Below are 18,339 nucleotides of genomic sequence, written 5' to 3'. Positions count from 1 at the left end.
AAAATTAAAATTGCTTCAGAAAATTTTTAAAAGTTTAAGTCTATTTCATGATCTTAAACTACCTCACTAGAAATTTTGTGATAAATTTTCCTTACAGCAATCCAAGAACAATCTGAAAATCATTCAGCAATGGCTCTTTTTCCTCAGCAAGGAACTGAATGGATGCTGTTTAAGTACTAGGTCCATTACCTTTCACATATACGTCTAGAAATTATTCTCTATATGCAGCAGAGACCCATTAGATATTTTTCAAGATACATATAGAAGTCTTGCTATCAAAGATTTGCAATATAAATAATATAAGTGAGTATTGTCATCTCTAGATTTAAGAAATTGAAAAGATGAAGGGAAAAAGAGTTTAAAAATAACCCACAGGTTTAAAAAGTGATTAGCACTCAATCACTCTGACTTCTAAAGGTGAAAATTACTACCAAAGCACTTCATTTTGCTGTTTGAAAGCTTCTTACAAAAAGATTATTTTCAGCTACACTCTAAAATATTTCCCTAATAAAGACACTGATGATACAAAATGCTTAATTACAGATATTTCATTTTTACTGCTTCTGTTGATCCAAATTTCCAAATTATCACTAATAATGAGGTTCTACCAAAATGAGAACTGCTTTTCAATTTAGAGGTATTAGGACACTAAATTTCTACTGTAAATTTCATTGTAAGGTTGCTCAAACTCTTCCACGCATATGGCCTTATCATTTCTACATATCCATGAATAATTTCAGGCTATCAAAGAGAAATAAAACTTCAGGATGTTTAAAGCATAGGATTTCCCAGTGATATAAGTATACAAAACAATGGCTTTCTTTGGCATAAACACAGTCCAACAATTTGCTAAATAAATGTTTCTTGAATTTGGGCAGTAAGATTCAATAAACATCAGATTAATGAAAACCCAAGCTAATTCTCTATAGATATTTGAGAGAATGTATTCTTACCATGATGTAGAAATTACCATACTGAATTACCTTGCATGTAAGTCATGCTCTTTTACATTGATAGTGCTTTCTGCATATCTGTCTGCTTCTCTTATCTACCTGGTGAATTTAGCCTCTATGATACAGTTCAAATGCCTCCTCCTTAGGAAGCTCTTTCCTTTTTCCTCCCCCTTGAATTTTTTCCTTTGAAATAATATCAGATTTCTAGAAAAGTTATAAAAATAATGTAAGCAACTCTTGTTACTCGGAGTCACCAGTTTTTAACACTTATAAGAATCTACCTGCATATTCCAGAGACCTGGGTTCGATCCCTGGGTCGGGAAGATCCCCTGGAGATCATGTCAACCCACTCCAGTATTCTTGCCTGGAGAATCCCATGGACAGAGGAACCTGGCAGGCTACAGTCCATGGGGTCACAAAGAGAAGAACGTGACTGCGTGACTAATACCACTACTACTGCCACAAAGGCTATCCCATTCTGTGCGTGAGTGTATGTGGCATTCTCCCCCTGAAATATCTGAGAGCAGTCTGTGACACAATTCTCTCAGTTTCTTGTTGAGGAAGGTGCTGTGCTTGCTGTGCTTGGTTGCTCAGTTGTGTCCGACTCCTTATGACCCCATGGATTGTAGCCTGCCAGGCTTCTCTGTCTATGGGGATTCTCCAGGCAAGAATACTGGAGTGAGTAGCCATGACCTCCTCCAGGGGATCTTTCCAACCCAGGAATCAAACTCAGGTCTCCCGCCATTGCTAAATGGCTCTGAGATTGTTTCTGGAACATCAGGGAAACTCAAATACATCACAAACTATTCTCAAATAGTGTCATTTCCCTTATTCTTTTGATATTTCAGCGTGTCTTAGAACAAAAATTCTTTTACGATATAGTGATAACTTCAGGAAACTTTTGCTTAATGTCCCAATCCTGTTCTTAGAGCAATCCCACCCACCCCCACCCCACCCCAATACAGGATCCAATCAGTTTGTACTTAGTTGTCATGTTTCTATTATCTCTTTTAATCTGTAATAGTCCCTCAGCATTTGCCTTTTATGGCTCCCTCAATTTAATAACACCAACATACCAGAACAGGATGATAAATTCCAGCATACCCAACACTCATATACATCTTTTTCTAACTTTCCTAGACAGAGTTGGTAATGTCTGCCTCACTGTCCCATAGAATTACTTCTATTGTAATTATTTGTCTGACATTTATCTTCTTTACTAAAACATGAACTCTTTAGCTTGGGGATATATTTTATTCATTTTTAGTACAGTACCCACAAATGGTAGGTACCCAAGAAAGTAATGAGAATGAGTGACTGTTGTATAAATACTTAGAATTTTGTTAAGTGTTTAGACAAATAACAACAATGAACATTTATTAAGCTCTTGATAAAAAGCATTCTGTGCATGCTCTTTTATGCATTCGCTTATTTAATGCTTGTTACAACTCTGTAAGATAGGTACTATCATCATACACGGCACAGATGAAGAAACTGAGGCACCCAAGATGAATGGCAAAGTCTATATTCAAACCAAGAAACTCAGATTCCAGGGTCCATCCTTTTTGCATGCCTCTCTCCAATGACACCAAACACAATTACTCAAAAAACTGGACTATGCCGAACTCTGGTGAATGAATTGAAGGGGATTCCCCTTTATCTTAACAATAAACTGGACAATTACACAGTCTAAGAAATAAAATGAAGTGTGCTTTGGGAAAGAGGTCAAAGAGAATAAAAATGAAAGTCAAAGAAAGTGAAGTCTCTCAGTTGTATCGGACTCTGCATCCATGGACTGTAGCCTATCAGGCTCCTCTGTCCATGGGATTTTCTAGGTAAGAATACTGGAGTGGGTATTCCTTCTCCCAAACAGAATAAATGCCCTTGCAATTTATGCTTAAACTAAGTAATAAAGGGGAAATAATCTTTCATTAATGTGTAGTACCTTATGAATTTGACTAAAGAATATATTCTTTGCTTACCTGATAAACACTATTCTCCTTAGTAGCATATATGTGCATCTTGCCTGAGATTTTATTCTTTATGTAAGTTTTTTCTTAACTCTAAGACTTCACTGAAACTCTTGAATTTCTATAAACTGCTGTATCAATTTGGGATATGAATTCATTTATGTTTAACTCTTTGTGACCCCATGGACTGTACGATTTTCCAGGAAAGAATACTGGACTGGGCTGCCATTTCCTCCTCCAGGGATCCAACCTGCGTCTCCTGCACTGGCAGGAGCCATCTGGGAAGCCCATCCATTACAGATATACGTGCCTAAGACAGGAGAAATTATATTAAATCATAAATTTATCTCTAATTTATTATGCTGGGAGCTCCGTTTAGATGTGAAATAATACATGTGATCAATTCTCTTTCGGTAATAATAAACTTCTCTCTAGATTTTCATAAAAATAGGATTTTAGAAATTTGGTGGGAAATTCAACTCAATAAAACCTGTTACTTCTCTTTATGTGCTTTTTTAAAATGTGCGTTATCTTCCTTCAGATATCTTTGAGTGATGTGTCAGTAGTGAAAGAGTAAATATTACATAGTAAAATATTCTCACATATTTTTTTCAAGAGTCAGAACATTTCTTTTAATAGACATTATCTCAACTTCTTGATGTGATAAATACATTTACATACTCACACAGGAATGCTTTTTTGTCACTTTCTCGGTAGGTGACAAAGTAATTGTTACATAATGTTAACAATTAGGGAATCTAGATGAAGGGAGCGTACTATTTTTGTAACTTTTCCCTATATTTTTCAAAGTGTAAGGTTAAAAAAAATATTACCTAAAGAAACATTTTCAATTGTTTCACTGAAATATTGGCTTATCTTTCCCAATGAACTTCATTAAAGTTATTAATAATAGGTATTCCTGTTAAGTTTCAAATTAAGATAGATTAAGTTCTCTTCAGAGGAAAATATTTATTCTTTCCATTACTAAACTTCCAGGGAATGGCCAGAGTAAGAGAGTAGAAGAACGTTACTTGGATTTGAAAAAATCAATTCTGAACTGAGAGTTGATATGTTCCTAGTAACAGAAGGATAAACAGATTTTTTTCTTAGAATATAAGAAGCATATTATAAAGATGCTTATAAATCAGGAAATGAATTTGTGATTTCTGTTTCCTCTTACATAAAGGTTGGAATATATTAAGAAAAAAAAAACTAAAATTTAGAAAAAATAAAGAAAATGAAAGTAGTTTATGATTAACCCCAGAGGGGCTTAAATTGGAAAAGAACAAACAAAGAATCATATTACCTATACCATGAACTTTAAAGTATTGCTAATAATAATAATAATCCAACAACGAAATAATACTGTTTTACAAGTGTAAAATAATTTTAGGAAAACTATATATGATATCCTATAATTTCTCATTATGTAGTTGTTTTTCTGTCTTGCTTACCATAAATTCTGACTCTGAAAAGTAAAACTCAAATAATATTTAAACATTATGTCCATAAATAAATCTTCCTTGGTACATGACCAAGGCAAATACTTCAGATTAAAACTGGCCTAAAACTGCTCCAGGACAGTGTTTTTTATTCCCAAAGGAACACGACAGCCTTAAGTAACACTGGTCGAGCCTTCTTTCCTATGGGTCTCATCCCAAAGTAAGCTCAATATGAAATGAAATTTCTTTTGGATGAGTGCTTGAGCTCAAACAGTATCACAAAAAGACAGTCACCAGAATGGGAGACAGTACTGGAAATGACACATCCAAAAAGGTTTAATATTAATATTCAGAATATATAAAGAACTTCTATAAAACCACCACCTTTACAAATAACCCAAATAAAAACTGGGCAAAGGACTTGAATACATATTTCTCCAAAGAAGATATAGAAATGGTCCAAAAGCAAACAAAAGGATGCTCACTGTCACAAATAGGGAAATACAAGCCAAAACCATCTCACATCCATCGGGAAGGCTATTATCAAAAAATAAAAATATAGAAAATAACAAGTGCTGGCAAGGAAGTGGAGAAACTGTAAACAGTGTGTGCTGTTGGTGGAAATATAAAATAGTATAAAGTTACTATGGAATCTCATACAGTGCTTCCTCAAAAAATTAAAAACAGAATCACCCTATGATACAGCAATTTCACTTCTGGCTATATATCCGAAGAATTGAAAACAGTCTTGATGACATATTTGTTCACAGCAGTATTATTTATAATAGCGAAAAAGCAGAAGCAATCCACGTGTCCAACAACACTGGGTGTATAACAATATACTTAACACTACTGAACTATATGCTTAAAATGGTTAAGACAGTAAATTTCACGTTTGACCACAATTTAAAAATGGTAAAATATTATTAAAAGGAACACTATCACAGAACAGATATAAAAGTAAAAACTAATTTCTTATCTGATCATGTGATAATTCTCTTTGTTTAGGTCTAGAATTAGTCCTTATTTCACTTTTTCAAAATATATGTCATAATATACTGAATTATGAAATGAATACATCCTTTTTTAAAAAAAGAAACAGAATAGAATAACAGAATATAGGGTACGAATATATTGCATGAAATGCTGAGTAGCATTTCAAAACCCTTTTTGCTTTGTGTGTGTGTGTGTGTTCATATAGCATTATCATGATGTTAAATGTATTTCTTACTATGGATCATTCCCACTGTATAACATCCAGACTGATTCCCACCGGACAATAATGCTATAAATAAATGGGTCACTTTCTAGAATACCTAGGTCCTTGTGATCACACTAATTGAGTCATATAATTACCAAGAATCAGTAGTAAATGTTTCCAAATATGAATGACAGTTGTGCTTACGTTGTAATTACATAATTCAATAACTATATAAGCTAAAGAAATATGACTATAAAAATATTTATATGAAAACTCAAATCAATAACTTTAAAGGCAAGTCATTTTTAAAAGATATAGGGAAGACAAATCAAAAAAGATTTGGAAAAATTATAAAAATTTAGATTTCTGCAATCAGATTGCTTTATAAGGATCTTAAAGGTAATATACCATCTAAAATAAATGGAAAGTAGAAATCATAGAGATACTTTTTGTGACTTAAGCAAGATTCATACTCAAAGAAAAGGTTTTACCCTAAGTCAACAGATTAGCATATAAATATATACAAATGTTCGTCTCTAGGGGTTTTGTGTGTGTTTATTAAAATGATTATGACTGATAATTAAAATGATTTCTGATTCTTCAGTTCATTTTCAATTAACTGACCAACTACTAGTCCCAATCACACTGGCTAAAAATACTTGGAGTCCAGTAATTAACTGGTAGTAAAAGTAGCTGTGACATTAGGATGAACAGTGTCTGATTTTAGATTCAGACCTCAGAAATTTTAAAACTAATCATCTAGACAGGGGAAAAAAAGTAAGCTTCTATTACAGTTAACTTCTACTATAGTTAGGTCCATGAATCAAGGAAAATTGGAAGTGGTCAAACAGGAGATGGCAAGAGTGAACGTCGACATTCTAGGAATCAGTGAACTAAAATGGACTGGAACGGGTGAATTTAACTCAGATGACCATTATATCTACTACTGTGGGCAGGAATCCCTTAGAAGAAATGGAGTAGCCATTATGGTCAACAAAAGAGCCCGAAATGCAGTACTTGGATGCAGTCTCAAAAACGTCAGAATGATCTCTGTTCGTTTCCAAGGCAAACCATTCAATATCACAGTAATCCAAGTCTATGCCCCAACCAGTAATGCTGAAGAAGCTGAAGTTGAACAGTTCTATGAAGACCTACAAGACCTTTTAGAACTAACACCTAAAAAAGATGTCCTTTTTATTATAGAGGACTGGAATGCAAAAGTAGGAAGTCAAGAAACACCTGGAATAACAGGCAAATTTGGCCTTGGAATACGGAATGAAGCAGGGCAAAGGCTAATAGAGTTTTGCCAAGAGAACGTACTGGTCATAGCAAACATCCTCTTCCAACAACACAAGAGAAGACTCTTACACATGGAAATCACCAGATGGTCAACACCGAAATCAGATTGATTATATTCTTTGCAGCCAAAGATGGAGAAGCTCTATACAGTCAGCAAAAACAAGACCGGGAACTGACGACTGTGGCTCAGATCATGAGCTCCTTATTGCCAAATTCAGACTTAAATTGAAGAAAATAGGGAAGACCACTAGACCATTCAGGTATGACCTCAATCAAATCCCTTATGATTATACAGAAGTGAGGAATAGATTTAGGGACTAGATCTGATAGTGTCTGATGAACTATGGACGGAGGTTCATGACATTGTACAGGAGACAGGGATCAAGACCATCCCCAAGGAAGAGAAATGTAAAAAAGCAAAATGGCTGTCTGGGGAGGCCTTACAAATAGCTGTGAAAAGAAGAGAGGCGAAAAGCAAAGGAGAAAAGGAAAGATATAAGCATCTGAATGCAGAGTTCCAAAGAATAGCAAGAATAACCCAGAGAGATGTTATGGGGAGGGAGGTGGGAGGGGGGTTCATGTTTGGGAACGCATGTACATCCATGGTGGATTCATGTCAATGTATGGCAAAACCAATAGAGTACTGTAAAGTAAAATAAAGTAAAAATAAAAAAACAAAAAAAACAAATAATTAACCATGAAAAAAAAAAAAGAATAGTAAGAAGAGATAAGAAAGCCTTCTTCAGCGATCAATGCAAAGAAATAGAGGAAAACAACAGAATGGGAAAGACTAGAGATCTCTTCAAGAAAATTAGAGATACCAAGGGAACATTTCATGCAAAGATGGGCTCGATAAAGGACAGAAATGGTCTGACCTAACAGAAGCAGAAGATATTAAGAAAAGGTGGCAAGAATACACAGAAGAACTATACAAAAAAGATCTTCACGACCCGGATAATCATGATGGTGTGATCCCTCACCTAGAGCCAGACATCCTGGAATGTGAAGTCAAGTGGGCCTTAGAAAGCATCACTATGAACAAAGCTAGGGGAGGTGATGGAATTCCAGTCGAGCTATTTCAAATCCTGAAAGATGATGCTTGCTGTCAAAGTGCTGCACTCAATATGCCAGCAAATTTGGAAAACTCAGCAGTGGCCACAGGACTGGAAAAGGTCAGTTTTCATTCCAATCCCAAAGAAAGGCAATGCCAAAGAATGCTCAAACTACCGCACAATTGCACTCATCTCACACCCTAGTACAGTAATGCTCAAAATTCTCCAAGTCAGGCTTCAGCAATACATGAACCGTGAACTTCCAGATGTTCAAGCTGGTTTTAGAAAAGGCAGAGGAACCAGAGATCAAACTGCCAACATCCACTGGATCATGGAAAAAGCAAGAGAGTTCCAGAAAAACATCTATTTCTGCTTTATTGTTTATGTCAAAGCCTTTGACTATGTGGATCACAATAAACTGTGGAAAATTCTGAAAGAGACAGGAATACCAGACCACCTGACTTGCCTCTTGAGAAACCTATATGCAGGTCAGGAAGCAACGGTTAGAACTGGACATGGAACAACAGCCTGGTTCCAAATTGGGAAAGGAGTATGTCAAGGCTGTATATTGTCACCCTGCTTATTTAACTTCTATGCAGAGTACATCATGAGAAACGCTGGGCTAGAAGACGCACAAGATGGAATCAAGATTGCCAGGAGAAATATCAGTAACCTCAGATATGCAGATGACACCACCCTTATGGCAGAAAGTGAAAAGGAGCTAAAAAGCCTCTTGATGAAAGTGAAACAGGTGGGTGAAAAAGTTGGCCTAAAGCTCAACATTCAGAAAACGAAGATCATGGCATCTGGTCCCATCACTTCATGGGAAATAGATGAGGAAACAGTGGAAACAGTGTCAGACTGACTTTATTTTGGGGGGCTCCAAAACCACTGCAGATGGTGATTGCAGCCATGAAATTAAAAGATGCTTACTCCTCGGAAGAAAAGTTATGACCAACCTAGATAGCATATTCAAAAGAAAAGACATTACTTTGCCAACAAAGGTCCGTCTAGTCAAGGCTATGGTTTTTCCAGTGGTCATGTATGGATGTGAGAGTTGGACTGTGAAGAAGGCTGAGCGCCGAAGAATTGATGCTTTTGAACTGTGGTGTTGGAGAAGACTCTTGAGAGTCCCTTGGACTGCAAGGAGATCCAACCAGTCCATTCTGAAGGAGATCAGCCCTGGGTGTTCTTTGGAAGGAATGATGCTAAAGCTGAAGCTCCAGTACTTTGGCCACCTCATGCGAAGAGTTGACTCATTGGAAAAGACTCTGATGCTGGGAGGGATTGGGGGCAGGAGGAGGAGGGGACGACAGAGGATGAGATGGCTGGATGGCATCACCAACTCGATGGATGTGAGTCTCAGTGAACTCTGGGAGTTGGTGATGGACAGGGAGGGCTGGCATGCTGCGATTCATGGGGTCGCAAAGAGTCGGACATGACTGAGTGACCGAACTGAACTTAACTGATTATAGTTAAGTTGGGATTTTTAAATGTTGGCAAATACTAGAAGGCAACTATAAAACTAATGATGGGACTTCCAATTAGACATGAACATTCTCTTAAAACTTTTAGGAATCTAAGTGTACATCTGTGGCTGCTAATATATTATTCATGCGAAGCCTACAATCCTTTCTAAGAGTTCTTTATGGATCCATTAGTCTCCATGGAGATACACAAAATCAAGTTGCTCATCTATTCGTGTACAAAAGCTAGCGAGCTCCAGTATCACACATTATGGGTAGTAAGACTCCATAAAAAAAGAATTCTTGAGGTAGGTATTCATTATTGTCGTTGTTTAGTCGCAAAGTCCTGTCTGACTTTGTAACCCTATGGACTGTAGCCCGCCAGGCTCCACTGTGCTGGAATTTCCCAGGCAAGAATACTGGGGTGGGTTGTCATTTCCTTCTCCAGGGGATCTTCCTCTTGAAGGGATCAAACCTACATCTCCTGCCTTGGCAGGTGGGTTCTTTACCACTGAGCTACCAGGGAAGCCAAGATATTCATTAGAAATCATCTAAAGATTTCTTTGCCTAGATGTCTACTAAGTTCAGTTACTCTGGCTTTTATTTTAAATATTACTAATCAGTTATATGGAAAAGTTAGAACAGGCTGTCTAAACCAACAACTTGGTATAGATATAGAATCTATATATAGACAAAGATAGCATACTCTATATACACAGAGATATAATATCTATATAAATAATGAATAATAAAGAGAAACCACACATGATCTCATTAGTGAAACTAAACTCTTAGAAATATGGAATATATTCAGCTTTAGTTGATGCACAACAGTAAGAAAAACAATCAGAACAACTCCAAAGACAAGACCCAGAAGATATTTACAATGGCGAAAGACTTGAATGATACTATAAAAAGTTATTCAAAAGGCCAATCAACATATGTACAAGCACATTAATAATCAAGAAAATATAAAACATTAGTTACCATTATAAATAGATATGATAGAAAATCTTAAATATGAAAAATGCATAAAGAGAGACGTCATGCATTCTGGTAGGAGTATAAACTGTATAACTTTGGAAAACTTTCCACTTTGGAAAACTGCCTGACCTCATCTATTAAATTTGAAAACACACACACCTTATGACCAAGCAATTCTAATCCTGAATACATACTCTAGAGAAACAAAATGCATGTACATGTGTATCAAGAGACAGAAAAAAGAGTACCAACAGAAGTGTTATCAATAATAGCAAGAAAACTGTTGTTCAGCCAGAGAACAATAAATAAATCATGGTTTATTCAAACAATGGAAGAAAATTAAATTAGAAAAACATAAAATAACATCAGTGAATCTTATGTCGTATGTTGGCGCTCAGTCATGTACAACTCTTTGTGACCCCATGAACTGTAGCCCATCAGGCTCTGCTGTCCATGGGATCAATGAATCTTACAAATATCAATGTAACTTTGAGAGAAGATAAAAGACACAAAGTACTATAATAATTTGATCTAATTGATAAAAAGCTCAGAAACAGGCTACATATATTTTTTACTCAATATATATAGGTGGTCAAACTGTAAAGAAAAGCAAAAAAGTAACTGCCATTAAAGTCAGAGCAATGACTTACCTCTGGTGTGCTTATACATTACATTTATTTATTATAAAGCATGTTTACATTTTTCTCTAAGTATACACCATAAAGTTTATACTATATATTAGACCCTTAGAAATTCAGTATATTTTTATGTGTATTGATATTTAAAAATGAGTTCAAGTTTTACCACAATTTTAATTTTTAATTTATTACTTGGGTTCTGCCTACCACATTGCATGGGCAAAAGGTATCAACTTTAAACGTGTTTTTCTTGACAAGTTATATATGACAGAAGTTTAGAACAATGTTATACATAAAAGTTATTAATTACCTTTATAAAATATGAAGTTAAACCATTGTTGCTGTGTGTCTCCAAAAATTAATTTTTAAAAAGTCAACTTTTTAATTTTATTACTTTGAGAATTTATATTATCGAGTGATAGATAAAGTAACATTTTCCCCTATCTACAACTTGGAAATTATATGAATATAAAAAATAAAGGCATTTCTCTATGGTTCATGGGAAGTAGGAAAACACTTAAGATACTTTCTTTTTATGAATAAAAACTATTAAAACTAACATCAGATAAAAAGTTTTTAAGTCTCATAAATCTAAGTATTTCTTTTTGTTAAAAAACTTTTATCTTACCTTTAATAACTCAAAATAGTGCCAACAATGATATACTGGCACCAGCATAAGGCGTGGAAGGACGTAACGAACTGCCTCTTTAAAACCATCAGCAATGGACTGCAAAGTGAAAAGACAAAATAATATACCTCTGATATAAAGGTTACGTAAACAGCAGTGCCTAACAGAAGTAGTTTTAAGAATACAAGATACAGGGAACTCTCTGGCGGTCCAGTGGTCAGGACTCGCCACTTTAACTGCTGGAGCCTTGGTTTCAATCTCTGGTGGGACAACTAAGATCCCACAAGCTGCTAGGATCCCAGCAGCTGCACACAGCTTAGCAACAACAATAACAACTTACACTAAACAACAAGAATAACAACTTAGACTAAACAACAGCAACATAAGGGTACAGATATCTTTAATGGAACTAGTTTCCAGTCTAACCTCATTTGTGTTTTGGGCATGACTTAAAAAGAAAACAAGATAGAGATGTATCAAAACTATAATGAAAGCATTCTATATTGAAATTGAAGTGCTATAAATCAAGTTTTTTCCTTAAGTTATCAGCTAATTAAAAATATACATTTCATCTTTCATGACTAATATAACTTTAACAACAGTCTTCTCAGCTTTTTTTCCAAAAGTTTTGGGTTCCACATACCATAAGGGAATGCTGAAAAGCTATACATCTTCTCACAGATTTCTATGTCACTTTTACTCAAAATGTTTTAAGTAGTTACAAAGAATGTGTTTGGGGGGATATGGTACATTGCAGATGTGATTTAAACCTATTTCACCAAACAACAATCAAATAAATTTCAGATTTAGCTCATTTAACTTAAGAAAAATGCTGTCATATAACTTAATTGATACAGCCAATCTTCACTGTCAAAATAAACAGCCAGATCAGACTAAATTTCCACAACAGGTCTGACTTCACTCTTAAATTGAAATACACATGTTAATATCACAGTCTTAAGTACAAGAAGCACCTGAAAGAAACTATAACTACTTCTAACATAGCATGTTCAAGTATGAGAGCTTTACAAGCCTCCCCTCTCCTTTATCATAATGGAATCAGTGAATAAAAATGGATGGGAATGGGTGAATTTAATTCAGATGACCATTATATCTACTACTGTGGGCAAGAATCCCTTAGAAGAAATGGAGTAGCCATCACAGTCAACAAGAGTCCAAAATGCAGTTCTTGGCTGCAACCTTAAAAACAACAGAATGATCTCAGTTTGTTTCCAAGGCAAACCATTCAACATTCCAGCAATCCAAGTCTATGCCCCAGGCACCAACACCGAAGAAGCTGAAAGTGATCAGAAGACCTAGAAGACCTCCTAGAACTAACACAAAAAACAGATGTCCTTTTCATCATAAGGGACTGGAATGCAAAAGCAGGAAGTCAAGAGATACCTGGACTAACAGGCAAGTTTGGCCTTGGAGTACAAAATGAAGCAGGGCAAAAAGACTAACAGATTTCTCCCAGGACAACTCACTGGTCATAGCAAACACCCTTTTTCAGCAACACAAGAGAACACTTTACACGTGGACATCACCAAATGGTCAATACTGAAATCAGATTGATTACGGTGTAGCCGAAGATGGAAAAGCTGTATACAGTCAGCAAAAACAAGACCGAGAACTGACTGTGGCTCAGATCATCAGCTCCTCATAGCAAAATTCAGGCTTAAACTAAAGAAAGCAGAGAAAACCACTAGGCCAGTCAGGTATGACTTAAATAAAATCCTCTATGAATATACAGGGGAGGTGATGAAAAGAGATTCATGGTATTAGATCTAGATATCGAGGGAACATTTCATGCAAAGATGAGCACAATAAAGGACAGAAATGGTATGGACCTAATAGAAGCAGAAGATATTAAGAAGAGGTGGCAAGAATACACAGAAGAACTACACAAAAAAGATCTTCATGACCCAGATAACCACGATGGTGTGATCATTCACCTAAAGACAGACATCCTGGAATGCGAAGTCAAGTGGGCCTTAGGAAGCTTTGCTACGAACAAACCTAGAGGAGGTGATGGAATTCCAGTTGAGCTATTTCAGTCCTGAGAGATGATGCTGTGAAAGTGCTGCACTCAATATGCCAGGAAATCTGGAAAACTCAGCAGTGGCCACAGGACTGGAAAAGGTCAGTTTTCATTCCAATCCCAAAGAAAGGCAATGCCAAAGAATGTTCAAACTGTACTGCACAATTGTACTCATCTCACATGCTAGCAAAGTAATGCTCAAAATTCTCCAAGCCAGGCTTCAACAGTATGTGAACTGTGAACTTCCAGATGTTCAAGCTGGATTTAGAAAAGGCAGAGGAACCAGAGATCAAGTTGTCAACATCTGCTGGATCATCAAAAAAGCAAGAGAGTTCCAGAAAAACATCTACTTTTGCTTTATTGACAATGCCAAAGCCTTTGATGGGATCACAACAAACTGTGGAAAATTCTGAAAGAGATGGGAATATCAGACCACCTTACCTGCCTCCTGAGAAATCTGTATGCAGATCAAGAAGCAACAGTTAGAACTGGACATGGAACAACAGCCTGGTTCCAAATTGGGAAAGGAGTACGTCAAGGCTGTATATTGTCACCCTGCTTATTTAACTTATATGCAGAGTACATCATGCAAAATGCCACGCTGGAAGAAGCACAAGCTGGAATCAAGACTGCCGGGAGAAATATCAGTAACCTCAGATATGCAGATGATACTACCCTTACAGCAGAAAGTGAAGAACTAAACAGCCTCTTGATGAAACTGAAAGAGGAGAGTGAAAATGTTGGTTTAAAACTCAACATTCAGAAAACTAAGATCATGGTGTCCGGTCTCATCACTTCATGGCAAATAGATGGCGAAACAATGGAAACAGTGAGTGACTTTATTTTTTGAGGCTCCAAAATCACTGCAGATTGTGACTGTAGCCATGAAAAGACACTTGCTCCCTGGAAGAAAAGCCATGACCAACCTAAACAGCATATTAGAAAGCAGAGACACTACTTTACCAACAAAGGTCCATCTAGTCAAAGCTATGGTTTTTCCAGTAGGCATGTATGGATGTGAGAGTTGGACTATAAAGGAAGCTGCACACTGAAGGATTGATGCTTTTGAACTGTGGTGTTGGAGAAGACTCGTGAGAGTCCCTTGGACTGCAAGGAGATCCAACCTGTTAATCCTAAAGGAAATCAGTCCTGAATATTCATTGGAAGGACTGATGCTGAAGCTGAAACTCCAATACTTTGGCCACCTGATGCAAAGAACTGACTCATTGGAAAAGACTCTGATGCTAGGAAAGATTGAAGGCGGGAGAAGTGGACGACAGAGAATGAGATGGTTGGATGGCATCACCAACGTGATAGACATGAGTTTGAGTAGGCTCTGGGAGTTGGTGATGGACAGGGAAGCCTGGCATGCTACAGTTCATGGTGTCGCAAAGAGTTGGCACAACTGAGCAACTGAACTGAATTGATTAGATCTAGTAAAGAGAATGCCTGAACAACTATGGACAGAGGTCCTGAATATTCTACAGGAGGCAGTGAACAAAACCAAAGAAAAAGAAATGCAAGAATGCAAAGTGGTTTTCTGAGGAGGCTTTACAAATAGCTGAAGAAAGAAGTGCAAAGCAAGGGAAAAAGGGAAAGGTACACCCAACTAAATGCAGAGTCCCAGAGAACAGTAAGGAGAGAGAAGAAGGCCTTCTTCAATGAACAATGTGAAGAAATAGAGGAAAACAACAGAAAAGGTAAGACAAGAGATCTCTTCAAGAAAGTTGGAAATATTAAACAACATTTTATCCAAAGATGGGCACAATAGAGGACAGACATGATAAAGACCTAATAGAAACAGAAGAGATCAAGAAGAGATGGAAAGAATACACAGAAGACCCGTACAAAAAAGATATTAATCACCCAGATAACCATCATGCTGTAGTCTCTCACTCAGAGCCAAACATTCTGGAGTGTGAAGTCAAATGGGCCTTAGGAAGCACTGCTGCCAATAAAGCCAGTGGCAGTGATGGAATTCCTGCAGAGCTATTTAAAATCCTAAAAGATGATACTATTAAAGTGCTGCATTCAGTATGTCAGCAAATCTGGAGAACTGAGAAGTGGCCACAGGAGTGGAAAAGGTCAATCCTTATTCCAATTCCGAAGAAGGGCAGTACTAAAGAATGCTCAAACCACCAGACAGTTGTACTCATCTCCTATGCTAGTAAGGTTATGCTCAAAATCCTTCAAGCTAGGCTTCAGCAGTACATGAACCAAGAACTTGCAGAAGTTCAAGGTGGGTTTAGGAAAGGCACAGGAACTAGAGTACAAGTTACCAACATTTTCTGAATCAGAGAAAGCAAGGGTCAGAAAAACATTGACCTCTGTTTTGTTAACTATGATAAAGTCTTTGACTGCGTGGATCATAACAAACTGTGAAACACTCTTAAAGAGATAGGAATACCAGACAGTCTTACCTGTTTCTTGAGAAACCTGTATGTGGATCAAGAAGCAATAGTTAAATCCCTGTATGGAACAACTGACTGGTTCAGGATTGAGAAAGGAGTATGATAAGGCTGTTTATTTCACCCTGTTATTTAACTTATATGCAGAGCATGTCATGTGAAATGCTGGGCTGGATGAGCTACAAGCTCTGGAATCAAGATTGCTGGGAGAAATATCAACCTCAGATATGGCAGGTGACACTACTCTAATGGTAGAAAGTGAAGAGGAACTAAAGAGCTTCTTGATGAGGGCGAAAGAGGAGAGTGAAAAAGCTGGCTTAAAACTCAAGAAAACTAAGATGATGGCATCTGGTCCCATCATTTTATGGTAAATAGGAGGGAAAGAGGTGGAAGCAGTGACAGCTTTCCTTTTTTTGCATTCTAAAATCACTGCAGATGGTGACTGCAGCCATGAAATTGGAAGACGACTGCTTCTTGGCAGGAAAGCTATCACAAACCTAGACAGAGTGTTAGAAAGCAGAGACATCACTTTGCCGATAAAGGTCTGTATAATCAAGGCTATGGTCTTCCTGGTATGGATGTACAGATGGGAGAGCTGGACAATAAAGAAGGCTGAGCTCCAAAGAACTGATGCTTTCAAATTGTGGTGTTGGAGAAGACTCCTGAGAGTCCCATGGAAAGTAAGGAGATCAAACCAGTCAATGGTAAAGGAAATCAACCCCGAATACTCCTTGGAAGGACTGATGCTGAAGCTGGCCACCTGATGCAAACAGCTAACTCACTGGAAAAGACCCTGATGCTGGGAAACATTGAAGGCAGAAGGAGAAGAGGGTAACAGAGGATGAGATGGTTGGATGGTATCACCAATTCGTTGAAGATGAACTTGGGGAAACTCTGGGAGATGGTGAGGGACAGGGAAGCCTGGTAGACTACAGTCCATGGGGTTACAAAGAATAGGACACAACTTGATGACTGAACAACAACAATAACAATAAACTCTTCTTCAGGAGCAATCTTTTTTTTTTTTTTTCCTGATTGGTACCCTGGAGATTTTTACACCTTGGATTAATGCATGATAGGAAACGTCATAGTATAATAAGTAACATGTAGGAAAAATTGGAAGAGAATGCAAAAACATAAGGTAAGATTAGAAACAAATTCTCTTCAAGATACTTGTACTGGTAAGTTGTTGTTTAGCCTAAGTTGTTTTTGCTAAGCTGTGTCCAACTCTTTTGCAATTTCATGGACTGTAGCCAGCCAGGCTCCTCTGTTCGTGGGATTTCCCAGGCAAAAGTACTGGAGTAGGTTGCCATTTTCTTCCCCCGGAGGATCTTCCAGACCTGGGGACCAAACTCACATCTCCTGCATTGCAGCTGGATTCTTTACTGCTGAGCCACCAGGGAAGCCCCCTGTACCCTTGTATCACCTGGAAAATCAACAGCAGCAGCAGCAGCAGCAGCAGGTATATCCCAGTTTTGAAAACTAATAGTCTGCAGAATAAATGATTTTCTAAAATTTATGAGGCATTTAAGTCACTCATGTTGATTTTGAATGTCATATATTTATTTAAAGTGGTATATCTCCTCATCAGGTAAATATAGACAGAAGCAATACACAATGTGAAAAAAGAGTTCAAGATGCTGTTTTTAAAATATATCTTCATAGGTAAACACAACCATAATTCTCACCTATTGTTAACTGAAGTAAACTATAATTTGTTCAACAGACTTTTACCAGAATATGCAGAGATTAATTTCTTTTATCATTTAATTAAGACAGTGATACAGATTATGCTGGATATAGGTTTATGTATTTTATATAAAATGCTTTAACTGGAAGCAAGATGAAACTTTAAATTTAGTCTAACCTTGTCATTTACATTGTTAATTAGCACTGAAATGGCTACTAAAGTGTCTTCTAAAATATTAATGCAATGTATGTTTATAGTGTAGGGAGGCCTGTAAAGACAATATACACTAATGTTTGCACGTTTAGTATGTGCCAAATGTGCTTAGTGTATTCCTGTTTAATTTTCATAACCACAGAGATGTACATTATCATTATCATTTTACAAATAAGTAAACTGATTCTCAGAGATTAAGTGATATGCTCAAGGTAAGATAACTGGCTCAAAGCCAGAAGTTCTGACTCCAAAGCTCATATTCTTAAAGTGTGCCTACATCTTCTAAAGTTTTGTTGTGTTTTTTAATAAAGCATTACTTTTTCATCTTACAAATGAAAAATTTGTTTTACGTTA

The 18,339-nt window shown here is 36.8% G+C and overlaps 1 protein-coding gene across 1 annotated transcript in view; it reads right to left on the bottom strand.

Moving 5' to 3' along the window:
- SOS2 (SOS Ras/Rho guanine nucleotide exchange factor 2) overlaps positions 1 to 18,339 on the bottom strand; it is a 101,574-nt gene that overhangs the window by 36,623 nt on the left and 46,612 nt on the right. Inside the window, exon 8 of the mRNA XM_018054371.1 lies at positions 11,634 to 11,732. Coding sequence (XP_017909860.1) covers positions 11,634 to 11,732 — 99 coding nt within the window. The remainder of the gene's footprint in view (positions 1 to 11,633; positions 11,733 to 18,339) is intronic.

The sequence above is a fragment of the Capra hircus genome, chromosome 10 (assembly GCF_001704415.2).
Source record: "Capra hircus breed San Clemente chromosome 10, ASM170441v1, whole genome shotgun sequence".
Taxonomy (NCBI): Eukaryota; Metazoa; Chordata; class Mammalia; order Artiodactyla; family Bovidae; genus Capra; species Capra hircus.
The sequence above is the reverse complement of the archived record's forward strand: the minus strand, read 5'-3'. Positions and strand labels throughout refer to the sequence as shown.